At 45.1% G+C, this 27,925-nt stretch overlaps 1 protein-coding gene, 1 non-coding gene and 2 pseudogenes across 2 annotated transcripts; all 4 read left to right on the forward strand.

The window, feature by feature from the left end:
- Positions 1–33: 33 nt before the first annotated feature.
- Positions 34–237, forward strand: LOC135372932 (U2 spliceosomal RNA; annotated as a pseudogene).
- A 3,168-nt stretch (positions 238–3,405) lies between these two features.
- On the forward strand, positions 3,406–3,589 carry LOC135372974 (U2 spliceosomal RNA). Its single transcript, XR_010416194.1, has one exon. It is a non-coding gene; the product is annotated as a U2 spliceosomal RNA (small nuclear RNA).
- A 5,244-nt stretch (positions 3,590–8,833) lies between these two features.
- Positions 8,834–9,002, forward strand: LOC135372982 (U2 spliceosomal RNA; annotated as a pseudogene).
- Positions 9,003–16,020: 7,018 nt separating this feature from the next.
- On the forward strand, positions 16,021–25,830 carry LOC135372768 (trichohyalin-like). The gene is made up of 27 exons (XM_064606238.1): positions 16,021–16,212; positions 16,651–16,732; positions 17,140–17,223; positions 17,434–17,517; positions 18,316–18,399; positions 18,610–18,693; positions 19,198–19,281; positions 19,492–19,575; positions 19,786–19,869; positions 20,080–20,163; positions 20,374–20,457; positions 20,668–20,751; positions 21,256–21,339; positions 21,550–21,633; positions 21,844–21,927; positions 22,138–22,221; positions 22,432–22,515; positions 22,726–22,809; positions 23,020–23,103; positions 23,314–23,397; positions 23,902–23,985; positions 24,483–24,566; positions 24,777–24,860; positions 25,071–25,154; positions 25,365–25,551; positions 25,633–25,753; positions 25,825–25,830. Exons 1-27 carry the CDS (start codon positions 16,021–16,023, stop codon positions 25,828–25,830), a joined length of 2,436 nt encoding a protein of 811 aa, XP_064462308.1.
- The last annotated feature ends 2,095 nt before the right edge of the window (positions 25,831–27,925 follow it).

A 27,925-nucleotide genomic window follows, 5' to 3' on the forward strand; every position in this document is an offset into this window, starting at 1 on the left:
AAAACAATATTGCACCCTGACTATACATATAATATATTTTGTCAACTGTCTACTACGCATGCTATGTAATGTCATTAACATCGAATAAAATCTGTTCTTATCAGCTTAATATGTTATACGAGCCCTATTTGGACTCACGATATTAATCTTATTTTTGGCCGGAGACAGTGTGTCTGAAGCTCGCCTCGGCACTGTCAAGGGTTGCCCTAGTATTGCACCAGGTGTAGCCCACCCGTCTCAAATCAAAAGAAAGAAAAATTCGGAAACAGCACCAATAAGCATCAGCCATGATGACCAGAGACAGGCAAAAGAGGGAAGCGTAGAAACAACACCAAGCAAAGCAGGGAACCTACAGCAGACATAGACACAGAACGCACTGGAGACAACCACTGGGAAATATCCTGTCTGGCCACTAGGGTACATATATATTCATTCATTCATTCATTCATTCTCTCTCTCTCTCTCTCTCCCTCCCTCCCTCCCTCCCTTGCAATTTCCAATCAATCATTTTTATCTCACGGGCCGTGATGCATTAGTACTAACACCCTAGTGTTCCGTACCCATATACCACGATGCCCAAACTGGCGACGTGGCGGCGGTGCCACGCGCGGACGTAGAAGGCGAGACTGCGACAGAAGCGAAAGGGGGAGACGTGCAGTCTATATCTCTTCTCGGTCTTTTGGCGGATACAAGGGAAAAAGAAACACGAGTTCCGTCCACTAACATGCGCATTTCATGCAGTCCGACTATCATTCTAGTGCTTCCTACACGCACCCTATCATGTTGAATTTGGCGACGTGACACACGCGGAGGCAGGTGCCGCGACCGTGACCAGAGCGAAAGATGGACGTGCAACATTTATCGCTTCTCTGCCTTTTGGCTAAGATCAAAGTGTATGCAAAGATCCATCCTACAGTTGGCGATACAAGATATGCTCTGGTCTCCCTTCAAATCCGCGTATTGATCTTTCGCCTTTTAGGCCAGGATCTTTCGCGGTGGAGGGAGGCGAAAGGGAGCCGGTCCTTCATATTTGGAGAAGGGCCCCTTGATAACGCGGTCCGTCCCTGGGTGGGCCGTATCTTTGAACGCGCGGCTGATAACAAGGTCGTCGGGGCAGTACCGCTTGCGGTGCTGTTCCGGGAAGATCTTTTCCTGATCTAGGAAAACTGTACACTGGGTGCCTGGCCACACGCTTGCAAGCCAGATACTGGATAACGATGTCTTACCACCATGTCAGAAGGGGTTTCTTCCCTACGATGGCGTACTGGAGCACAACTTTGTGTTACAAGAACGACTTGACCTCGCCAGAACAACACGAGAAGAACTGTGCCTCGGCTTTCTGGACTTCGCTAACGCATTCGGGTCTGTACCACATCGAAGCCTGATCCAAGCCGCCGAAGCGTCAGGAGTTGGCCCGACGTTCTGCGAAATCCTTGAGGATCTATACAAGAAGAACCTGGCAACAGTGATGTGCAACGAGGGAATGACACCGCTGGTACCGGTTGATGCTGGAATTGATCAAGGTTGCCCATTAAGTGGGCTATTATTCAACTTGGTAATCGACCCGCTGGTGCGGCATATCCAAGGAACCGACGAAAAGCACCGCTTACTGGCGTATGCAGACGACATCACCCCAATGGCAACCACACCTGAAAGGCTTCAACAACAACTGGATCTGATAAATCAGCTGGCCATAGGAATTGGACTAACACTTAACCCTTCCAAGTGCTGCACGATGCACATGTCGGGGAAACAGCCAGTGGGACTTCGTGCAACACAGTCCTTCATCGCGGACACACCAATGCGACCTATAGCGGAATTCGAAGCCTTCACATACCTAGGGAGACCTGTAGGCTTCAATCCCCTCTCGGAGAAATCCACGGTGGAGGATGCTGTGGAACTCGGCCAGAAGATACTCGGCTCCGCACTTGCACCATGGCAAAGACTGGACGCGTTGAAAACGTTCCTATACCCTGGCCTGAACTTCGCTATGCGGATGGGATCCTACACCAAAAGTGAATGGAAGCCGCTTGATGAATCCCTCCGACTCCTCATTAGGTGGACTCTCTACCTCCCAAACTCTGCGGCCACCAACTACATATATGGGAGTACACATAAAGGGGCTTGTGGCTTCCCCCTTGCAGCAGAACTGAGTGATGCTGCACCAGTTGACACAGCTTTTAAACTACTGACGTCAAGGGATCCAGTCACCCGCTCACTAGCTGGGAAAGCAGTTGAAGCCACAGTCAGTAAGCGACTACGTACCATGGAGCCCGTCACGCCGAATCTTCTTGGACGTTACCTCTCTGGGGACAATGAAAATGACTTCCGTAGCCCGTCCAGCGGACTCAAAACAGTGTGGACTGAAGCCCGGAAAGCCTCATCCCGTCTTCATGTGATGTGGACATTCAGCCCGGACGGCCCGGAACTGGAAAGGCATGAAGCAACCATCCCACCCAGAAGACGCGCGAAGGTGATCAGCACACTACGGCATCAACTACAAGAAGAACGGGATAGGCGGCTTACCTCCCTTGCCAACCAGGGCAAGGTCATGGAATGTGTCGCTCTTGACAAGTCAAGCTTCCACTTCATGCACTCTGGACAATTCACAAGATTCGCCGACTGGCGCTTCATTCATCGGGCCCGCCTCGACCTTCTCCCCCTCAACGGAGCCCGGCCCTGGACACAGGGTGACAAACGATGCAGACGGTGCGGCACACAGCCTGAGACCCTACCCCACGTCGCCAATCATTGTATGCGGTATTCGACAGCGTATACCAAGCGTCACAACAGTATAGTTGAGCGAGTGAAACGGGCATCGCAGAACAAATACAACGTGATCAGTGAAAATCAGGTTGTGGGTAACACCGGACTGCGGCCAGACCTGGTTGTGTCAAGAGGAGAGGAAGCTATAGTTTACGACGTGACCATAGTATTCGACAACCGCCCAGATGCTCTGCAAGCGGCTCGACGATACAAAGAAGAAAAGTACCTACCTGTGAAGGAGAGCCTGCAAAGGAGATATCACCGAGTGCATATCGAGGCAGTGGTCATCGGCAGCCTTGGTAGCTGGGATCCAGCCAACGACCGCGGACTCAAACGCCTCTGCTCAGGAGAATACCTCAAACTAATGAAAAAACTCTGCGTAAGTGAGGTGATCTCCTCTACAAGGGACATTTATAGCACGCACATTACTGGTGTGTAAGCAGTAGAATTGGACAACACAACAGCAAGGTACCCTTGAAAAAACTGCCATCGACACAGTTGTGACTGTAACTGCAACACATAAATATTGTGAATACCGTAAAAACAGACAGTGTAAATAATGCCCCTTTTATTGTAAATAATCATGTAAATACGTGTATACTATTGTAAATAATTGTAAAATACTGTATATAATTGTAAATAATGTTTCAAAAACTCTAATAAAACCAATTCTGTTCTTATCAGCTTAATATCTGATACGAGCCCTATTTGGACTCACGATATTAATCTTATTTTTGGCCCGAGACAGTGTGTCTGAAGCTCGCCTCGGCACTGTCAAGGGTTGCCCTGGTATTGCACTACCTCCAGGTGTAGCCCACCCGTCTCAAATCAAAAGAAAGAAAAATTCGGAAACAGCACCAATAAGCATCAGCCATGATGACCAGAGACAGGCAAAAGAGGGAAGCGTAGAAACAACACAAAGCAAAGCAGGGAACCTACAGCAGACATAGACACAGAACACACTGGAGACAACCACTGGGAAATGTCCTGTCTGGCCACTAGGGTACATTCATTCATTCATTCATTCATTCATTCATTCGTTCGTTCGTTCGTTCGTTCGTTCATTCATTCATTCATTCTCTCTCTCTCTCTCTACCATGCCATTTCCAATCAATCATTTTTATCTCACGGGCCGTGATGCATTAGTACTAACACCCTAGTGTTAACACCCGCAGAGGCAGGTGCCGCGACCGTGACCAGAGCGAAAGATGAACGTGCAATATTTATCGCTTCTCGGCGCTTTCGGCTAAGATCAATTGTGTCTGGAAGAGTTATCAATTCAATCAGTTCATCTACCCTGGGGTCAGGGACTGTCGCCATCATTGTCGTCAACGCCCCCGGGGTTCCCACTACGTTCGGTGAGCATGGCCTGGTCAGGGTTACCTAAGGCTTTCGCCTTTAATTTGTCTGCTCCAGCAGACACTCCTGTTGAAGTCTTAGTACGCAAACTGCGTGAAGTTACCGGCCCGAACTCTGTTCACTCACTTCAGCATCGACGTGGTGAACGATTTCAAACGGTTGTGCGGAACGAAGCCGCAAGACAGAAGTTAAGTGAAGTAAATGAATTTGAAGTTGACGGAGGACAAGTTAAAGTGGAGCCACTTGGCCCAAGCGTAGTTTTCATCACTGCCGCGTTGCTGCCGGCGTACGTGTCAGACAAGCATTTAGTTCACGCCCCGTCGCCGTTTGGAAAGGTAATCCGAATTAGTCATCTGGTTTACAAAGATGATCCAGACCTCTGGACTGGTACCATTCTTGTCAGGTTGGAAATGAAGAAACCCGCCCCGAATTTTCTGAGCGTTGCGGGGCACACCGTAATGCTTAATTATAGAGGCATGCGGAAAGAGTGTGGCAGGTGCAAGGAAGAAGGACACTTTAGGTCAGCATGTAAAACACCTCGCTGTACTCGCTGTGCCGTTTTTGGTCATGATACTGAGGGTTGTAGTCTACCATGCCGTCGTTGTGCCGGGAGCCACGCGACGTTGGACTGCACAGGCCGGAAACTGTATTCTGACGTTCTTCAAGGACAAGAGACTGCAGCAGTAGCAGCAGTGGAACAAGATCAACACGTCGCCGTTGATATGACTGAAAGTTTTCTGGCTGACGACAAGGTAGGGAGCCTCAGTCAAGTGACGAATGATCGTGAAGAACTCAAGGTGTCTGGTAGCGACGATTCGTCTGTGCCGCCGCTAGTTATTGACGAAGACAGATCGCAATCGTCGATGACGGAAGACGAGATGATGGGAGTCACAGATAAGTTCGGGAATCGACGCCTGGAAGGGAAACATGAACGTCCGGTCAGCAGCGACAGCCCCACGGACAAGTCGTCCGGAAAGGCCTCGACACTGGCACGACCTAAGAAAGTTAGGAAAGAGGACCAGCAATGTCAGAGGACGGACAGCGAAAGCAGTCCCGAAAATTTTTGATTGTTTCGTATGTGGGACGATCTTGACCTTAAAGTTTTTTGACACTTGCTTCAACATGACAGCTTATCGGCATGGACTTGGGCTACCTTTTGAGGTGGGCGTAACTTTCTTTTTCTCTTATCTGATGTTGAACTTTCTTTCGTTAAACGTTCACGGATTTCGAAGCCTGGATAAACAGGTGGAAGTGATATCTTTCGCACGTTCCTTATCTGTAGATATCTTATGTCTACAAGAGACGCATTTTTCGTGTAAATCTGATGTGGCGCTATTTGAAAAGCGGTTCAATGTGCCTTCTTTCTTTAGTTTTGGTAGCACTAGATCTCAAGGGACGGGTGTTATTTTCTTGCGACCGAGCCGTATCCAGCAATACTTTTGCACGTACGATGTGGATGGGCGCGTAGTCGCCTTGGACATTACTATAAACGGGAACAGACTTCGTTTGTTGAATGTGTATGCGCCAGCTGACAAATCAAAATTAAATGATATCTTTAGCAGTCTGGATTCTTTTCTGCTTGTCCCTTCCCCGGTTGTTCTTATTGGCGATTTTAATTGTGTTTTGGATGTGACTCGTGATTGCACTGGGAAATCAAACTCTCGTAAAGGGAGATGGGAAACGAGATCTTTAAGAAGTCTAATTACGCAGTTTGATGTTGTAGATGCCTGACGGGATTTGTACCCATCGAGGGTAGAAACAACTTGGACGGGACGAGGTCTGGGATCCAGACTGGATCGTTGCTATATATCTCGGTCTTTTAGTCCTTTGGTTACCCGGTGTGAGATACGCCGACTGCCAGACGTAGGTTTCTACATTTCAGACCACTGGGCATTGTTTCTGAGTATAAGCGTTCCGGCACAGAGGAGAATTCCATACCGTCCCTGGCGTATGGATGTGTCGTTGTTGGAGGATGCAGAGGTAGTAGATGATGTTAATCGAAAGATTGGTGAATTTATTCGACAGAGTAGAGTCGGACCAGGAACTTGGGAGGAACCTAAAGATGTGGTTCGCCGCCTCTTCACAGAATGGGGCAAACGTAAGGCTAAAGAAAGAGCGGCAGAGTTGCGTGATTTAGCGGAGAAAACACACATTGTACGTCGCGGGAGTCCGCTAGCAGCGAAAATGAAGGAATATGTAGAAACGTTAACAAATGTCCGACTCTCCCTGTTACGGGAGACGTCTCTGGCATGTAAATGTTTTTATAATCGTAGGAAGCAGCTGGGTGGTCCAGAGATGTTGCGCTACATCCGTCGTACAAAGTTTGATATCAGTTCCAGTAAAGAAGTGACGGGTTTTAGGCTGGCAGACGGCACTGTCTCTTACGAACCAAGTGAAGTTTGTGCTGGATTCTTTGAATTTTATCGGCAAAACGCCGAAGCATGGTCTGGGACTTGCGAAGCGAGCTGTCGTATCTTACAAAATCTACCACAGATACCTTCAGAAGACCAAGAATGGCTTGATAAAGAAGTGACTATCGAGGAGTTAGATAGCGCTGTTAAACGCGGGAAACGAAGGAAGGCGCCAGGTCCGGATGGCCTTCCCATCGAATTTTATTGTACATTTTGGCCCATTCTTCGTTGTTGTTGTTTTTTTTTTTTTTTTTCAAAAGGTTATATCCTTTGGGTTTCAGAACAGCTCTCTTCCAAGTTATTTTGGTAAAGGACGTATAATGTTAATCGCAAAGCAGGATTGTGATCTGATGCGGCCGGAAAGCTGGCGTCCGATCACGCTCCTGAACACAGATTATAAGTTGATCACGTCTGTTTTTGCAGACAGGTTTAAATTAGTGCTTGATTGTATCATTCACCCGGCCCAAACGTGTAGTGTTCCTGGTCGCAGTATGTACGCGTCCCTGGGAGCAGTACGTGACTTGTTGGGATTTGTTAGTGATAGACCAGTTTCTGGCGGCATATTACAGCTAGACCAAAGGAAAGCCTTTGATTTTTTTAGTCACAGTTACCTCTTTTGTGTAGTTGACGCCTATGTGTTCCCATCACATTGTGTCAATTTTCTGCGCTTGTTATATCAAAACCATGTTAGTTCATTGATGTTGTTAGGTAAGAACACGCCTGGGTTTCCCGTGAAGCGAGGTGTGAGGCAAGGTTGCCCCTTATCTCTTGTTTGTGGTTGCATTAGATCCCTTCATTCGTGCCGTACAGTGTACGTCAAGCATAACCGGCTTGCCCCTACCTGGAGGGGGAACGTTAAAGGTAATGGCATATGCTGATGATGTGACCATGTTTGTGCGTGATGAGATGTCATTTTCCCGTGTATTTTCTGTTTTCAATGAATATGCTAAAGTGTCAGGTGCTAAGCTCAATGTAGCGAAGTGTAAGCTTCTTCCTATCAAAGATTTCTTAGTCGCAGTGGATGCACCAGTACTTTTGTGTCGGAAATTGAACATACTTGGTGTAACCTTTAATGCATATGGTCACGATGCTTCAAACTGGGTACAGTTGTATAGAGAGCTGGTTGTGGATGTCACGGCTGCTGAAAAGTATGATTTTTGTTTACCTGAAAGAGTATTTTTGGTTAAATCGGTATTTGTGGCTAAACTGTGGCATCTGGGACATGTCGTATGGCCCTCGAAGATAGTAATGAGGCGCATTAATTCATTGTTGTATCGTTTTATTTGGGCAAAGAAAACTGAACTTGTGCCAAGAGTAGTTTTGCAACTACCACGTAAATTAGGAGGTTGGGGAGTACCAAACGTTGAATTAGCCTGCAAAATGTTAAACCTACGTACAGTTATTGAGGTGTTATGTAGGCAAGACTCGCCAGAATGCAAACTTTTGCACTACCTGCTCGGTACCGCACGGCGTTTTTTTAAAGACGATTGTTCACTTGGGTCTGCACCGATAATTGAAACACCAAGCGAATTTCATGCCTCTCTGGCAAAGTTTATAAAATACATCAAGCAGCAATGTCCGGACATTGCACTCACCACGGCACCACCTTCTTCTTTCGGATATAAAATAGCGGAAAGTAGTCTGCAGGCCAGACATGTTACGATTGTGCGACGAGTTAAGTGGAGCATTGTTAATGCCCAGTGTCTTTCCCTTCAGGTAAGAAACTTGCTCTGGCGATTTGCGTGGGGAATTTTACCCACGAGAGACCGGCTGTCGGCATGGGGCATCACGCCTGTCTCTATCTGTGTATGGTGCTCGAACCCTGAGACAAACAAACTCGTTTTGCTTGAGTGTCAGGCGAGTAAACGATTTTGGGCGTATGTTCGCAGGTCGCTTGACGTTGTTTGCTCATTACAACTTTGTCCAGACCACGGTCCTCCCCACAGTACACGTCTTCGTTGCCTAGTCACAGCCCTGGGCTTTAAATTGCTCTGGCGAGCAAGGTCCCATGGTGTAGTCAATAAGAAACCGTTCGTTTCCCGTGATTGCATTACTTAATCAGCTCCGCGTGGAACTTCAAACATGTCTTACGACTGAGCTCAGATGCCACGGAAACCAAGGTTTTCTAAGTCGATGGGGTCACCACCCAGGTTTTATAACCATTGGAGACTGTGTGTTTTTGAAGGACTATACTCGGCGTATTGCATGACGTCATAAGCGAATGATGGCCCAATTGTAGTTTTTTTTTTTTTTGAACAGTGTGTCTCTAGTCAATTATGGTCTGAAATGTCAATAAAATCATTCTAAAAAGTATCTGTTCTTATCAGCTTAATATCTGATACGAGCCCTATTTGGACTCACGATATTAATCTTATTTTTGGCCCGAGACAGTGTGTCTGAAGCTCGCCTCGGCAGTGTCAAGGGTTGCCCTGGTATTGCACTACCTCCAGGTGTAGCCCACCCGTCTAAAATCAAAACAAAGAAAAATTCGGAAACAGCACCAATAAGCATCAGCCATGATGACCAGAGACAGGCAAAGGAGGGAAGCGTAGAAACAACACCAAGCAAAGCAGGGAACCTACAGCAGACACAGAACACACTGGAGACAACCACTGGGAAATGTCCTGTCTGGCCACTAGGGTACATTCATTCATTCATTCTATCTATCTATCTATCTACCTCCCTCCCTCCCTCTCTCTCTCTCTCTCTCTCTCTCTCTGTACCTTGCAATTTCCAATCAATCATTTTTATCTCACGGGCCGTGATGCATTAGTACTAACACCCTAGTGTTCCGTACCCATATACCACGATGCCCAAACTGGCGACGTGCCACGCGCGGACGTAGAAGCCGAGACTGCGACAGAAGCGAAAGGGGGAGACGTGCAGTGTATATCTCTTCTCGGTCTTTTGGCGGATACAAGGGAAAAAGAAACACGAGTTCCGTCCACTAACATGCGCATTTCATGCAGTCCGACTATCATTCTAGTGCTTCTTACACGCACCACATCATGTTGAATTTGGCGACGTGACATCCGCGGAGGCAGGTGCCGCGACCGTGACCAGAGCGAAAGATGGACGTGCAATATTTATCGCTTCTCGGCCTTTTGGCTAAGATCGTTTGTGTGTTGATCGAGCTGAATTGAATTGAATAAACGATACAGCGGAAATACCAAAAACCTTACATCGCCAAAAGCAAAGACACGGAACACAGGCGGCGATCAACACAAAATCCGGAACTAAGGAGTTGAATGTTGTTCGAGTCTGTTTGAGATGCTACAGGAAGCCTGCCCCTGTGGCCGGCCTTCCATTTGATGCCAATACACTCTCTGATCGGAGACTGCGAACGTTTTTCGAGTGTTTCGGCCCCGGATTTCGTCGTTCCTTACGTCGTTTTCCGGGGCAAGATGGCAACATCTTGCTCACCCAGTAAGGAATGGGCGTTTAACGTCACGGTGCCTTCGGGGACTTCGATAGATTGACTGTACAGTTTCCAACTTTGCACCCGAAATGGGATACGTCTCAGATCACCGGCCGCTATCAATGGTGATAGAACTCGATTGAACGAGGAGCGGGTCACGAAGATTGTGGCGATTAGACGACAGCTTGCTGCGTGATGAACCGCTGATGCGGAATGTCGAGCAAAGGATCAGCGCGGCCTTGAACTCTACGCGTGCAGGGTGCGTTGAATGGGACAGTCTAAAAGAGACGATACGCGGTTTCTTTATTGAGGCTGGAAAACAGAAAGCACGAAACGAGACGTTGTTACTGCGAAACATTTGGAAGAGACTCCAAATAGTTAAACGAGGCGGGGCCGCAACCCTCCTTATGCAAGAATATATACAAACTCAAACAGAACGATATTTTCGTTTGCTCCGCACGACATCTGGTACTGCAGCGGTTGCTTTAAACCGGGGTAGACCAATCCGAAACCCGGAATACCTCCGCTTTATAAGGAACGGAGAAATTCAAGAAAAATCACCCGTGCGCATCGAAGAAGTGAGGATGCCATCGGGGAGCACCTCACGGTCTCGAATGGACATCGAGGACGTATTTGTGCGGTTTTTTAGCCGTCTGTACGAAACACAAATGCAGGATCCGACAGGAACCTTTCTTGAATCGGGGATAGCTTTCCTCTCTGGTCTACCACATGTTCTAGCAGAGATTGAACAATGTTTGTATAAGACTGCTACAAGCGCGGAAATTAAGTCTGTGTTAAACGCTATGAAATCGGAATCTGCACCCGGGGAGGATGGCCTCACCGTAAATTTCTACAAGCGTTTCTTTCCAATCTTTGGACCAATTTTGGTCGATATCGTAAATAGATTTTTGACGACAGGAACTGTGCCCGAGTCTTTTAAGTTGGGTCGCATAGTGCTCACACCCAAGGACGGCGAGAGGGAAACAGGAGACCCACGATCCTGGCGTCCGATCACGCTATTGAATGGTGACTATAAGGTATTAGCGTCACTCATTGCAAAACGGTTGAAGGAAGCACTCCCGTACATTTTGTCCCCTTATCAAACAGCGTCGGTACCTGGTAGATCTGTATTTTCATCTCTCATTTTGGTGCGAGATATAATGATGTACACGAATTCTCACATAATTAATGGTCTTGTAGTCTCTTGGGATCAAGCCAAGGCATTTGATTGTATTGAACAGTTCTACATTTACTCTGTGTTGAAAATATTCGGCTTTTCTGACCTTTTTGTATTTTTGATGAAGATGTTATACTCGAACTTGGAAAGTTTCCTCTTTCTTAACGGTTTCTCTACCTGTAAATTCCAAATGTCCAGAGGGATACGGCAAGGGTGTCCTCTGTCACCATTGATTTTTGTCATGTGCATAGACCCCCTCCTCCGAAACCTAAATGAATCTCGTGCTGTAAGGGGACTCCCCTTACCGGGTACTGCGACAGTGGCCGCGACTGCGTACGCAGACGATATCGTCTTTAGACATGGAAAGCCTACAGAGTGCCTACTGGGAGTGATATTTGACAAAGATGGCGTAGCATCGGCAAACTGGGGGCAATTGCTGGTAACCTTAGATAAGCAGATAACTGTGGCCAGTAAGTTTCGTTTCACGTACAGGGAAAAATCGTTTTTAATCAAGTCAGTGTTTTGTGCCAGGCTATGGTATATCGCTAGGGTAGCGAACCCCCCGGCAACGTTCACTAGACGGTTTACATCGGCCTGTTTTAAGTTCTTTTGGAACAACAAAACAGAACTGGTATCGCGTGATACACTTCGTTTAAGTCGCGCTCAAGGAGGATGGGGTTTACCGTGCCTATCAACATTCTCTGCTCTGTTGGCTCTACGGAGCACCTTGAACATTATCGATGATATTCAGTGCATAGGTCGACCCTTTGTTTTGTATTTTCTCGGCCCGAGCCGCAGAATGCTGGTCCCCCGTCGTCTGGGAAACCTCAGCCCCAGTTCGGAAGTGACGCCTGCCTCCTATTCGTCAATATTGCGAATTTTCCAAACATTTCGGACAATCTGCCCCCAAGCAGACGTGCAAGCACTCCCTGTATCTCGCATATGTGAAAGCATATCCGAAACACGCGTCGAAAGCGTACCCAGGGTACAGAATATACAGAAAGAGTGGTTGGAAACAAGCGCCCAAGAGCTCCCCAGTAATGTGCAAGACTTCCTTTGGGAGACCGCCTCGGGAATCCTACCAACGCGTGATCGGTTGCACAGATGGGGCGTTACGAACTTGTCAACGTGTCCCAATTGCGGCAATGAGGAAACCAATCGGCATGCTACATCAGAGTGCGTGCAAATTAGGACTTTTCAAAATATAGTCACACGCACTTTCGGCTTCCCGAGTTGAACAAGAAGTCGTAGACTATCGAGGTTTGAAAACTTGGTCTTGACGGTGGCGACACTCATGATATGGCGAAACAGGTGCGCATCTGTGGTGCGAGGCAGGCCTTGCAGAGTCATGTTTCCGGCCCTCATATTACTCACCAGCAGACAAAGGCCAATTGAATGAGTTTTATTCCAACCTAGATTCCATGTTACTGCCCAGGTAGCACAGAAAGTTGCAGCAACGTTGCCTGAATGTGCCCAATGTGAGAGCAACGTTTCCAACAAAAAAATGACATTATTGCAACGTTCTCTGGGAAACGTTATATTTTCAACAAAAAAGAGACATTACAGACACGTTGCTTTAGAAACGTTACGTTTTCAACATAATAAAGCAACACTGCTACGTTGCTCTAGGAACGTTGTCTAACTGTTCCCTCAGAACATTCCTGTTACGTTTCACAAAGTTCAAATGTGCAACATAGCTCTCCCAAATGCATGCACTACCTAAGGTACGATTGCGGGTGTTTGAACCCCCGACACCCCCCTCATTGCGCCCCTGAGCCGGATCACCCCTTTTCCAAAATTCCCTTGTCTATCGGCCCTTGGCACCCCTCGCCCCCTTTCTGGACAGGCATATATGCGTACCAGCTGGATACGGAGAACGACAGATAGCAGACGACAGCTCACACCATGACGCACGCTCGTTCGGGAAAAACGTTACGGCATTCGTTTCAGAAGTATATGCTTGGTATGGGGCGCTCCTGGAAAAGCTTTTCTTTTCTGTTAAAAGTGTTTGTCAACTTGTTTGCCAGAATGTGATACCCCTTCCTCAGAATCACGAACGTCATCGGTACGGAGCGATTGCCGCGCCGCCGCTTCACGAATGGCGCGATCTCCCAGCGGTTCCTCAACTCATAACGGTTCCTCTTTCAAATGTAAGTGGTCTTTGTTCGTTGTGCAAATGCATCCCCAGTGCAGAGACATTGACTTATCACAATGAAGAGGCTGAGGAGGGTGTTGTCAGAAGTTGGCAGCCGACAAAAACGTCGGCGCATAGAAGACAGCGTGCGTTCTCATCTTGCGTCCGCACTCGTTTTCTCTGACGTTGGCACTGATGACAGCGAAAGCACTGAAACTTCGAACTCCAATGTCAACGATGAACATGAGATTGTTTCTCAAATGGCCGGTGCATCTTTCTTGGGGGAGACAAGTGCGTCTTGTTCTAGCGTCCACCTCTGTGACATTGGAAGTCACATGGCCGCTGTACAATCATGCAGCAGCGGCAGCGATATGAGCACGCATAACGTGCCGTCATCTGACGAAAGCGAGTCAGGTAAAGTGGACGATAGCAGATGGCAAGAGCTGTCAGTAAATACACAAACAGACGAATCAAACGCAGCTGTATCTTTGTCAGAGGAAGGAAACATCGAAAGCTTAGAAACTAAGCTTCGTAACTGGGCCGTACAGACAAATCAGTGCGCGTCGCACCTTTCCAGACTTTTGAAAATTTTGCATTCCGACCACCCCGAACTTCCTCGGGATGCACGGACTCTGCTGCAGACTGTTATAACAGCTGAAGTTAGGACCATGGGTAGTGGTCTGTACTACTACTTTGGCATAACCCACACGCTTATAAGCATAGTTTCAGAGGGTCAGTTGCTCAGTGGATCCACAACAATGACACTGAATATAAACATTGACGGGCTTCCCATTTCGCGAAGCTCTCGAACTCAGTTTTGGCCAGTCCTTGTTCTTGTCAACGAAAGCAGTGTGTAGAAGCCCTTTGTTGCAGCATTATATGTGGGTTCTGCCAAGCCAGCTGATGTTAGTGACTATCTAAAAGATTTTGTCGAAGAGTTGACAGCCATTACACTGCAGGGCCTGGTTTACTGCAACAAGTGTTTTGTTTGTGATGCTCCTGCAAGGGCCTATGTGAAGTGTATCAAGGGCCACAATGCCCTCTATGGCTGCGAGAAATGTACACAGGGAGGGACGTACTCGAAAGAACACAGGAAAGTCATTTTGCCTGACTCGCAGTGCCCAGTTCGCACTGATGAAAGCTTCTCACAGCAGCACCAGGCCGAACATCATCGAAGTGTATCCCCTTTGCTTGCTTTGAACATTGGCCTCGTTACTCAATTTCCTGTTGAGTACATGCATCTGGTGTGCTTGGGGGTGACGAAAATGCTTCTCGTAAAGTACTGGACTGGCAACAAGCCTTGCTCATCTAGACTTCCACTTCAGTGTAGGGCAGATATCTCGGCAAACTTGGAAGCTTTGCGATCCCATACGGCTTGTGACATCGGCCGCAAACCTCGTGGCCTCACTGAAGTGGAACACTGGAAGGCAACGGAATTCCGGAGCTTCCTCCTGTATTTCGGGCCCGTAGCATTAAAGAAACGCTTGACAAAAGAGTTTTACAATCACTTCATGATGCTTAGTACTGCACTGACTCTTCTTGACAGCCCACAGTTTTGTATAACGCACTGGGATCTGGCAGACAGCCTTCTGAAAAAGTTTGTTGAGACAGCTGGAAGGTTATATGGGGAAGGAATTTACGTGTACAACTTGCATTCCCTGGTACATTTAGCAGAGGATGTTCGTTCACTGGGTCCTGTTGATAAGTTTTCTGCATTCCCATTTGAGAACTTTCTGGGACAGCTGAAACGCATGTTAAGATCCCGGGCCCTTCCCCTCCAGCAGATCATTAGAAGGATATCAGAGGAGGATTCAGTTCGTCCAACAGTATATTCCAGAGATAATGAAACACAGCTATGTCAGGTGCACACAAGAGGACCATCACCGCCAGGGTTTGAAGGGACACAGTATGCACTCCTTGTAGTTCGTAACATGCGCCTGTCACTCAAGGTATCTGATTGCTGCGTTCAACTGAAGGATGGGAATGTTGTGATCATTAGAAACATTCTTAAAGAAAATTGAGTTGTGAAGATTTGTGGCAGCTATTTCCAAACACTATGTGACCTGCACACATGCGGACTGTCATCGTCAGATCTTGGCATACACAGAGCGACAAGACTGTCTGAGAATCTGTCAGTTTGGGATGTGGAGGAAATCAAGTGGAAATGCCTTTGCTTGCCATGTAGTGGCGGTAGTCATGCCATATTTAGACTGCTTCATCTACAGGGCCCAGACTTACCATGACATCTCATCGATGTTATTAGGAAGAACATTTGAGCATTGCGCACCAGAACTTCTTTTATGCGCCTATGTGGATTGCAAGTGTTTGTCTGTGTGTGTGTGCTGTATCTGTTTGTTTCGTCTAATGTGTGGATTTTTGTCCGTCTTGCTTTGTGTGTGTTTCGAAACAAAAACTCAAGTCATCATCGACTAGAGATGAAAGTGCCACAGTGAATTTGCCTACATGAGACTCATCCGTCATAGCAAAGATGCACCTGATGTTGGCATTGTATGTGTGCTGCAATTTCTTTCTGTGTGTCATCACAATGAAGGACTGAATTGTGTTCTCTTCACTTAGGGCTCAATATAAGATTGTTTTTATATAATGTACATAGGCCTTGGCAGGGGGAACAAAGGAGGAGGTACAAACGAGTGTTTCCTCATATCATACTTGTAGCGTTTTCAGTGCAAAATACACAACATTCAACCCTGCTCAGAAATAATACATGTCAAATCACATTTTGGAGGCAGGTGCAATGTACTCAGCTGTGCACTTCACGGACATGGATGATGTTGCTGTGGTGCCTACTGACTGGATTTCAGACGGAATGTATGTGTGGCCACCATACAAGAGCACAGCAAGGATAACGAGAGCGGTTCGAGAGACTGAAAACCCAGGATTAGATTGGGAAAGCTACAGCTGTAGTATTGAGTATACAGCTGTAGCTGTGAGTGTTGTATTCTGCTGGTAATATTTCCTGGTGTAAGGAAAGTGTAATTTGAAGAAAAAAAAGTATGCTGCACAATTTTATGCACACTCAATCGATATTAATGTACCTTGGTTTCTGTAAGGATAGCCAAATATGCAGGAAATCTGGTGACGAAAACCCATGATAAAAAAGCCTGAGTCTGAGCTAAAATAAGGGGACAACACACAGGAACTTAAGTGAGTCCCTGTGTGTCGGCCCCTTAGACTGGAGTTTTTTTTTTATCATGGATACGTTAGTTTCTTACGTTTACTGCAATTGCCCTGTCTAAGAGCAGTTAGTAGTGGTTGAAGGGATTGGGACACTTCCATATATGCAGTTCATTGCACCATGGGAGCATTGTACTACACCCCAGAATACTTAAGAAAAAATAATAATTCTTCTGTATGTCGTACTTAGTGGATACAAGCCCTCGAGGACGCTCCTGAGCAAAGTGCAGATGTCACAAAGCTCAGGGCTGCGTCGATTCCCATTGGCAGCTGTGAGCATGTGACCTCATGTGCGCTGCCTCACTGGCAACGGCGAGCACTGCGATGCCAGAGAGAGCAGCATGAGTTTCGGTATTCGAGGTGCCCATTTTCTCCACTTCTACTACCCTCTTCGCTGTGACACTTTCAATGCAGGTTTGCATCGGTGGAAAGAACAGTCTTTTACGTTTATCTGGGAAAATATGGTATGACCTGTCGCAACTCCTTTAATGCATACTTTTAGCTGCCTTTGTGGAAAAAAAATCGCTCATCGTCACCATAAGGGTTGCTACTGTAAAGCATTCAATAGTCACGTATAAAATATTGTTGAGGGCTTGCTGCCATGTGCACACAAAATATGTGGCATGAAGTATTGTTAATTGCGTATGAGACAGTTACATTATGCAAATACACTATGCAGATTCTTATGAAGTTGCAAGGCAAAGAGAGAGGAGAGAAGAGGAAGTGTCGGACCTTACCACAGATGATGACTCAGCCAAGAAACGTACAAGGAAGGTTCCGCTCAGGCTCCTTTCAAGTTCAGAGGACGAAGATAATGCAATCATCGTCACCATAAGGGTTGCTACTGTAGAGCATTCAATAGTCACGCATAAAATGTTGTTGACGGCTTGCTGCCATGTGCACACAAAATATGTGGCATGAAGTATTGTTAATTGCGTATGAGACAGTTACATTATGCAAATACACTATGCAGATTCTTATGAAGTTGCAAGGCAAAGAGAGAGGAGAGAAGAGGAAGTGTCGGACCTTACCACAGATGATGACTCAGCCAAGAAACGTACAAGGAAGGTTCCGCTCAGGCTCCTTTCAAGTTCAGAGGACGAAGATAATGCAATCATCGTCACCATAAGGGTTGCTACTGTAGAGCATTCAATAGTCACGTATAAAATGTTGTTGACGGCTTGCTGCCATGTGCACACAAAATATGTGGCATGAAGTATTGTTAATTCCGTATGAGACAGTTACATTATGCAAATACACTATGCAGATTCTTATGAAGTTGCAAGGCAAAGAGAGAGGAGAGAAGAGGAAGTGTCGGACCTTACCACAGATGATGACTCAGCCAAGAAACGTACAAGGAAGGTTCCGCTCAGGCTCCTTTCAAGTTCAGAGGACGAAGATAATGCAATCATCGTCACCATAAGGGTTGCTACTGTAGAGCATTCAATAGTCACGTATAAAATGTTGTTGACGGCTTGCTGCCATGTGCACACAAAATATGTGGCATGAAGTATTGTTAATTCCGTATGAGACAGTTACATTATGCAAATACACTATGCAGATTCTTATGAAGTTGCAAGGCAAAGAGAGAGGAGAGAAGAGGAAGTGTCGGACCTTACCACAGATGATGACTCAGCCAAGAAACGTACAAGGAAGGTTCCGCTCAGGCTCCTTTCAAGTTCAGAGGACGAAGATAATGCAATCATCGTCACCATAAGGGTTGCTACTGTAGAGCATTCAATAGTCACGTATAAAATGTTGTTGACGGCTTGCTGCCATGTGCACACAAAATATGTGGCATGAAGTATTGTTAATTGCGTATGAGACAGTTACATTATGCAAATACACTATGCAGATTCTTATGAAGTTGCAAGGCAAAGAGAGAGGAGAGAAGAGGAAGTGTCGGACCTTACCACAGATGATGACTCAGCCAAGAAACGTACAAGGAAGGTTCCGCTCAGGCTCCTTTCAAGTTCAGAGGACGAAGATAATGCAATCATCGTCACCATAAGGGTTGCTACTGTAGAGCATTCAATAGTCACGTATAAAATGTTGTTGACGGCTTGCTGCCATGTGCACACAAAATATGTGGCATGAAGTATTGTTAATTCCGTATGAGACAGTTACATTATGCAAATACACTATGCAGATTCTTATGAAGTTGCAAGGCAAAGAGAGAGGAGAGAAGAGGAAGTGTCGGACCTTACCACAGATGATGACTCTGCCAAGAAACGTACAAGGAAGGTTCCGCTCAGGCTCCTTTCAAGTTCAGAGGACGAAGATAATGCAATCATCGTCACCATAAGGGTTGCTACTGTAGAGCATTCAATAGTCACGTATAAAATGTTGTTGACGGCTTGCTGCCATGTGCACACAAAATATGTGGCATGAAGTATTGTTAATTCCGTATGAGACAGTTACATTATGCAAATACACTATGCAGATTCTTATGAAGTTGCAAGGCAAAGAGAGAGGAGAGAAGAGGAAGTGTCGGACCTTACCACAGATGATGACTCAGCCAAGAAACGTACAAGGAAGGTTCCGCTCAGGCTCCTTTCAAGTTCGGAGGACGAAGATAATGCAATCATCGTCACCATAAGGGTTGCTACTGTAGAGCATTCAATAGTCACGTATAAAATGTTGTTGACGGCTTGCTGCCATGTGCACACAAAATATGTGGCATGAAGTATTGTTAATTGCGTATGAGACAGTTACATTATGCAAATACACTATGCAGATTCTTATGAAGTTGCAAGGCAAAGAGAGAGGAGAGAAGAGGAAGTGTCGGACCTTACCACAGATGATGACTCTGCCAAGAAACGTACAAGGAAGGTTCCGCTCAGGCTCCTTTCAAGTTCAGAGGACGAAGATAATGCAATCATCGTCACCATAAGGGTTGCTACTGTAGAGCATTCAATAGTCACGTATAAAATGTTGTTGACGGCTTGCTGCCATGTGCACACAAAATATGTGGCATGAAGTATTGTTAATTGCGTATGAGACAGTTACATTATGCAAATACACTATGCAGATTCTTATGAAGTTGCAAGGCAAAGAGAGAAGAGAGCAGAGGAAGTGTCGGACCTTACCACAGATGATGACTCTGCCAAGAAACGTACAAGGAAGGTTCCGCTCAGGCTCCTTTCAAGTTCAGAGGACGAAGATAATGCAATCATCGTCACCATAAGGGTTGCTACTGTAGAGCATTCAATAGTCACGTATAAAATATTGTTGACGGCTTGCTGCCATGTGCACACAAAATATGTGGCATGAAGTATTGTTAATTGCGTATGAGACAGTTACATTATGCAAATACACTATGCAGATTCTTATGAAGTTGCAAGGCAAAGAGAGAAGAGAGCAGAGGAAGTGTCGGACCTTACCACAGATGATGACTCTGCCAAGAAACGTACAAGGAAGGTTCCGCTCAGGCTCCTTTCAAGTTCAGAGGACGAAGATAATGCAATCATCGTCACCATAAGGGTTGCTACTGTAGAGCATTCAATAGTCACGTATAAAATGTTGTTGACGGCTTGCTGCCATGTGCACACAAAATATGTGGCATGAAGTATTGTTAATTGCGTATGAGACAGTTACATTATGCAAATACACTATGCAGATTCTTATGAAGTTGCAAGGCAAAGAGAGAAGAGAGCAGAGGAAGTGTCGGACCTTACCACAGATGATGACTCTGCCAAGAAACGTACAAGGAAGGTTCCGCTCAGGCTCCTTTCAAGTTCAGAGGACGAAGATAATGCAATCATCGTCACCATAAGGGTTGCTACTGTAGAGCATTCAATAGTCACGTATAAAATATTGTTGACGGCTTGCTGCCATGTGCACACAAAATATGTGGCATGAAGTATTGTTAATTGCGTATGAGACAGTTACATTATGCAAATACACTATGCAGATTCTTATGAAGTTGCAAGGCAAAGAGAGAAGAGAGCAGAGGAAGTGTCGGACCTTACCACAGATGATGACTCTGCCAAGAAACGTACAAGGAAGGTTCCGCTCAGGCTCCTTTCAAGTTCAGAGGACGAAGATAATGCAATCATCGTCACCATAAGGGTTGCTACTGTAGAGCATTCAATAGTCACGTATAAAATGTTGTTGACGGCTTGCTGCCATGTGCACACAAAATATGTGGCATGAAGTATTGTTAATTCCGTATGAGACAGTTACATTATGCAAATACACTATGCAGATTCTTATGAAGTTGCAAGGCAAAGAGAGAGGAGAGAAGAGGAAGTGTCGGACCTTACCACAGATGATGACTCTGCCAAGAAACGTACAAGGAAGGTTCCGCTCAGGCTCCTTTCAAGTTCAGAGGACGAAGATAATGCAATCATCGTCACCATAAGGGTTGCTACTGTAGAGCATTCAATAGTCACGTATAAAATGTTGTTGACGGCTTGCTGCCATGTGCACACAAAATATGTGGCATGAAGTATTGTTAATTCCGTATGAGACAGTTACATTATGCAAATACACTATGCAGATTCTTATGAAGTTGCAAGGCAAAGAGAGAGGAGAGAAGAGGAAGTGTCGGACCTTACCACAGATGATGACTCAGCCAAGAAACGTACAAGGAAGGTTCCGCTCAGGCTCCTTTCAAGTTCGGAGGACGAAGATAATGCAATCATCGTCACCATAAGGGTTGCTACTGTAGAGCATTCAATAGTCACGTATAAAATGTTGTTGACGGCTTGCTGCCATGTGCACACAAAATATGTGGCATGAAGTATTGTTAATTGCGTATGAGACAGTTACATTATGCAAATACACTATGCAGATTCTTATGAAGTTGCAAGGCAAAGAGAGAGGAGAGAAGAGGAAGTGTCGGACCTTACCACAGATGATGACTCTGCCAAGAAACGTACAAGGAAGGTTCCGCTCAGGCTCCTTTCAAGTTCAGAGGACGAAGATAATGCAATCATCGTCACCATAAGGGTTGCTACTGTAGAGCATTCAATAGTCACGTATAAAATGTTGTTGACGGCTTGCTGCCATGTGCACACAAAATATGTGGCATGAAGTATTGTTAATTGCGTATGAGACAGTTACATTATGCAAATACACTATGCAGATTCTTATGAAGTTGCAAGGCAAAGAGAGAGGAGAGAAGAGGAAGTGTCGGACCTTACCACAGATGATGACTCAGCCAAGAAACGTACAAGGAAGGTTCCGCTCAGGCTCCTTTCAAGTTCGGAGGACGAAGATAATGCAATCATCGTCACCATAAGGGTTGCTACTGTAGAGCATTCAATAGTCACGTATAAAATGTTGTTGACGGCTTGCTGCCATGTGCACACAAAATATGTGGCATGAAGTATTGTTAATTGCGTATGAGACAGTTACATTATGCAAATACACTATGCAGATTCTTATGAAGTTGCAAGGCAAAGAGAGAGGAGAGAAGAGGAAGTGTCGGACCTTACCACAGATGATGACTCTGCCAAGAAACGTACAAGGAAGGTTCCGCTCAGGCTCCTTTCAAGTTCAGAGGACGAAGATAATGCAATCATCGTCACCATAAGGGTTGCTACTGTAGAGCATTCAATAGTCACGTATAAAATGTTGTTGACGGCTTGCTGCCATGTGCACACAAAATATGTGGCATGAAGTATTGTTAATTGCGTATGAGACAGTTACATTATGCAAATACACTATGCAGATTCTTATGAAGTTGCAAGGCAAAGAGAGAAGAGAGCAGAGGAAGTGTCGGACCTTACCACAGATGATGACTCTGCCAAGAAACGTACAAGGAAGGTTCCGCTCAGGCTCCTTTCAAGTTCAGAGGACGAAGATAATGCAATCATCGTCACCATAAGGGTTGCTACTGTAGAGCATTCAATAGTCACGTATAAAATATTGTTGACGGCTTGCTGCCATGTGCACACAAAATATGTGGCATGAAGTATTGTTAATTGCGTATGAGACAGTTACATTATGCAAATACACTATGCAGATTCTTATGAAGTTGCAAGGCAAAGAGAGAAGAGAGCAGAGGAAGTGTCGGACCTTACCACAGATGATGACTCTGCCAAGAAACGTACAAGGAAGGTTCCGCTCAGGCTCCTTTCAAGTTCAGAGGACGAAGATAATGCAATCATCGTCACCATAAGGGTTGCTACTGTAGAGCATTCAATAGTCACGTATAAAATGTTGTTGACGGCTTGCTGCCATGTGCACACAAAATATGTGGCATGAAGTATTGTTAATTGCGTATGAGACAGTTACATTATGCAAATACACTATGCAGATTCTTATGAAGTTGCAAGGCAAAGAGAGAAGAGAGCAGAGGAAGTGTCGGACCTTACCACAGATGATGACTCTGCCAAGAAACGTACAAGGAAGGTTCCGCTCAGGCTCCTTTCAAGTTCAGAGGACGAAGATAATGCAATCATCGTCACCATAAGGGTTGCTACTGTAGAGCATTCAATAGTCACGTATAAAATATTGTTGACGGCTTGCTGCCATGTGCACACAAAATATGTGGCATGAAGTATTGTTAATTGCGTATGAGACAGTTACATTATGCAAATACACTATGCAGATTCTTATGAAGTTGCAAGGCAAAGAGAGAAGAGAGCAGAGGAAGTGTCGGACCTTACCACAGATGATGACTCTGCCAAGAAACGTACAAGGAAGGTTCCGCTCAGGCTCCTTTCAAGTTCAGAGGACGAAGATAATGCAATCATCGTCACCATAAGGGTTGCTACTGTAGAGCATTCAATAGTCACGTATAAAATGTTGTTGACGGCTTGCTGCCATGTGCACACAAAATATGTGGCATGAAGTACTGTTAATTCCGTATGAGACAGTTACATTATGCAAATACACTATGCAGATTCTTATGAAGTTGCAAGGCAAAGAGAGAGGAGAGAAGAGGAAGTGTCGGACCTTACCACAGATGATGACTCTGCCAAGAAACGTACAAGGAAGGTTCCGCTCAGGCTCCTTTCAAGTTCAGAGGACGAAGATAATGCAATCATCGTCACCATAAGGGTTGCTACTGTAGAGCATTCAATAGTCACGTATAAAATGTTGTTGACGGCTTGCTGCCATGTGCACACAAAATATGTGGCATGAAGTATTGTTAATTCCGTATGAGACAGTTACATTATGCAAATACACTATGCAGATTCTTATGAAGTTGCAAGGCAAAGAGAGAGGAGAGAAGAGGAAGTGTCGGACCTTACCACAGATGATGACTCAGCCAAGAAACGTACAAGGAAGGTTCCGCTCAGGCTCCTTTCAAGTTCGGAGGACGAAGATAATGCAATCATCGTCACCATAAGGGTTGCTACTGTAGAGCATTCAATAGTCACGTATAAAATGTTGTTGACGGCTTGCTGCCATGTGCACACAAAATATGTGGCATGAAGTATTGTTAATTGCGTATGAGACAGTTACATTATGCAAATACACTATGCAGATTCTTATGAAGTTGCAAGGCAAAGAGAGAGGAGAGAAGAGGAAGTGTCGGACCTTACCACAGATGATGACTCTGCCAAGAAACGTACAAGGAAGGTTCCGCTCAGGCTCCTTTCAAGTTCAGAGGACGAAGATAATGCAATCATCGTCACCATAAGGGTTGCTACTGTAGAGCATTCAATAGTCACGTATAAAATGTTGTTGACGGCTTGCTGCCATGTGCACACAAAATATGTGGCATGAAGTATTGTTAATTGCGTATGAGACAGTTACATTATGCAAATACACTATGCAGATTCTTATGAAGTTGCAAGGCGAAGAGAGCAGAGGAAGTGTCGGACCTTACCACAGATGATGACTCTGCCAAGAAACGTACAAGGAAGGTTCCGCTCAGGCTCCTTTCAAGTTCAGAGGACGAAGATAATGCAATCATCGTCACCATAAGGGTTGCTACTGTAGAGCATTCAATAGTCACGTATAAAATATTGTTGACGGCTTGCTGCCATGTGCACACAAAATATGTGGCATGAAGTATTGTTAATTGCGTATGAGACAGTTACATTATGCAAATACACTATGCAGATTCTTATGAAGTTGCAAGGCAAAGAGAGAAGAGAGCAGAGGAAGTGTCGGACCTTACCACAGATGATGACTCTGCCAAGAAACGTACAAGGAAGGTTCCGCTCAGGCTCCTTTCAAGTTCAGAGGACGAAGATAATGCAATCATCGTCACCATAAGGGTTGCTACTGTAGAGCATTCAATAGTCACGTATAAAATGTTGTTGACGGCTTGCTGCCATGTGCACACAAAATATGTGGCATGAAGTATTGTTAATTGCGTATGAGACAGTTACATTATGCAAATACACTATGCAGATTCTTATGAAGTTGCAAGGCAAAGAGAGAAGAGAGCAGAGGAAGTGTCGGACCTTACCACAGATGATGACTCTGCCAAGAAACGTACAAGGAAGGTTCCGCTCAGGCTCCTTTCAAGTTCAGAGGACGAAGATAATGCAATCATCGTCACCATAAGGGTTGCTACTGTAGAGCATTCAATAGTCACGTATAAAATATTGTTGACGGCTTGCTGCCATGTGCACACAAAATATGTGGCATGAAGTATTGTTAATTGCGTATGAGACAGTTACATTATGCAAATACACTATGCAGATTCTTATGAAGTTGCAAGGCAAAGAGAGAAGAGAGCAGAGGAAGTGTCGGACCTTACCACAGATGATGACTCTGCCAAGAAACGTACAAGGAAGGTTCCGCTCAGGCTCCTTTCAAGTTCAGAGGACGAAGATAATGCAATCATCGTCACCATAAGGGTTGCTACTGTAGAGCATTCAATAGTCACGTATAAAATATTGTTGACGGCTTGCTGCCATGTGCACACAAAATATGTGGCATGAAGTATTGTTAATTGCGTATGAGACAGTTACATTATGCAAATACACTATGCAGATTCTTATGAAGTTGCAAGGCAAAGAGAGAAGAGAGCAGAGGAAGTGTCGGACCTTACCACAGATGATGACTCTGCCAAGAAACGTACAAGGAAGGTTCCGCTCAGGCTCCTTTCAAGTTCAGAGGACGAAGATAATGCAATCATCGTCACCATAAGGGTTGCTACTGTAGAGCATTCAATAGTCACGTATAAAATATTGTTGACGGCTTGCTGCCATGTGCACACAAAATATGTGGCATGAAGTATTGTTAATTGCGTATGAGACAGTTACATTATGCAAATACACTATGCAGATTCTTATGAAGTTGCAAGGCAAAGAGAGAAGAGAGCAGAGGAAGTGTCGGACCTTACCACAGATGATGACTCTGCCAAGAAACGTACAAGGAAGGTTCCGCTCAGGCTCCTTTCAAGTTCAGAGGACGAAGATAATGCAGAAGTTGTCCAGAATGCCATGGACAGGAGTAGAGATATATTATCGTCAACGAGCTCATCCTTCGTGCCAGCACCACCACCACAGAACGTAGTGCGTCATGCCATGTCACAACAGATGAAGGCCCCGAAACGCAAAGGAGCTCAGAGTGACCTCATAGGTGAGTCAGTAATTAGAGTCAGTCACGACATCAGCAGTCTTGATACCCGCACAAGCTCTCAAACACGTGGACCAGAGATACATGGAGTTGACACATGTGCTCTGCGAACAACAATTTGGCCTCACTGAAGGCAGTCCCAAGTTGTTGAATACAGTATACAACTTGCCATCACAAAATGTTTTTTTCTGGACATTGTGCTGTCAAGGCATAGTTAGTTACAGAATTACCAAAGGCGGTGAGAAGACACGTTGGTGTACTCACTTGGATTACGACGTTAGTTGATTATGAGACCTCATTTGCTGCGACTAATTCGTCTGCTATGGACTGGACAAGGTGGTATTCCCGATACTTCTGCACTTGCAGTGCCATTTGGAAGCATAAAGAAGCAGCAAAGTAAACATAAGTAGCGTACACCAGTATGGCGTGTGCTAGAGAACTTTATAATTTCATTGGGTATGATCGTCATTTTTATTTATTTATTTACAATACTGTTGGCCTAAGAGGCCGTTACAAGAGTGAAGACAAAACAAACCATACTCAGCATAAGCTAAAATACAGAGGAAAAAAAGTGTACAATACGCAGATGAATGAATGAATTCGAGCAATTATTTTAACGATGAGGAGATATGGTCAAGAAATGCATCTATATTAGTTGAACATACAAGATTGTTAGGGTGAGAATTCCATTGACGTGACATATATGAGAAGAATGAATGCATGTACTTGTACATGTACTAAGTGACCATTGATTATTAACCAGAAAATTTTAAACTTCTGTAACAAAACTCTCTTGTGAAACAGGAGTAGGTCAGCTTTTTCAAAAAGATGTACAGGCGAGGATTTTCTGTCATAGAAGCTAAAACTGAATCGAAGTGCCTTTATTTCCAACTTATCAATGAGCGCTAGACCATTTTTCAAATACGGAAGCCAAATCACTGAAGCATAATCCAGAATTGATCGGGCTAACGTTTTGTAACAGTAATTTCGCACTTTCTGGCATTTGTCTTGGTCTGTATATAAGGAAATTAAGTCTTCTAGATGCCTTTCCTAACATGTATTTTTAATTTTTAAAGTTTAATTTTTATATATTTTAAGTGAACACTCCAGGGTAACTCTGAGTCGATAATAACAATAATTAAATGTTTTCACCTGGGCAAGTGGTGCGTCCGCAATACTGTATGTAAATATAAGGGGGCTACGTTTACGAGTTTCTGTCATCGAAACAGTTTCCTTAACGTTTATAAGCATTTCCCACTCACTGCACCAATGGACGAAATTATCTATTGCATTTTGCGAGACATTTTGATCGGAATGACTTTTGATGCTGTATACAATACATTAGCTATAATATAGATAAGCAGGTGCAGAATGCGTTTTATACTACAATCCAGATAGTTTCATGAAATCAGTTATTTCTGTGAAAGTAAAAGATGGCTCTTGCACATGAATGAAAATCAAGCTGTCCTCATGCTCCACATGTGAATTCCTGGTACGAGAGCGTCAGGCAGTCAGCCACACCAACAAGAAAGCAGAAAAAGTTCGGGTCTTTTAATTTCAGCTTTGCAGGTAAAGACTCTGAAGCTACTGGAGAACATAAGCTCAAGGCTTGATGACCATTCCAAAATTCTGAAGAGTATCGCGGGCGAACATGCTTCTGCGGTTTCAGAACAAACTGTGTCATTCATTTTCTAGGTCTTACAACTCTCATTAATAGGCGGCTCTTCAGCAAAGGATGCTATCCGCCATATTATGTGTCGTTGCATGGTAGACTCCCTTGCTAGTCAATATTGTATGACTGGGAGAAAGGGGAAGACACCATTTTCCAGTCTTCGACTTCTTTCTGTGATTACCGGTATGCGTGGCTATTAGCATTTCCTTTCAGTTGATAAAACACTGCACTAATGCATTTCGTTTTTTTTCTTCACAGATGCGGTTCGTGCACATTTTCCTGAGATAACGGACACCTCAGT

Source organism: Ornithodoros turicata, unplaced genomic scaffold, assembly GCF_037126465.1.
Source record: "Ornithodoros turicata isolate Travis unplaced genomic scaffold, ASM3712646v1 Chromosome17, whole genome shotgun sequence".
NCBI classification, from domain to species: domain Eukaryota; kingdom Metazoa; phylum Arthropoda; class Arachnida; order Ixodida; family Argasidae; genus Ornithodoros; species Ornithodoros turicata.

Bases quoted from the DNA above. Each gene is read 5' to 3' on its own strand.
- LOC135372768 (XM_064606238.1), top strand. From the start codon at position 16,021: ATGTACTCAGCTGTGCACTTCACGGACATGGATGATGTTGCTGTGGTG. The intron at 19,282-19,491 runs GTACAAGGAAGG...TACACTATGCAG, and splicing joins TGATGACTCTGCCAAGAAAC to ATTCTTATGAAGTTGCAAGG. The intron at 23,398-23,901 runs GTACAAGGAAGG...TACACTATGCAG, and splicing joins TGATGACTCTGCCAAGAAAC to ATTCTTATGAAGTTGCAAGG.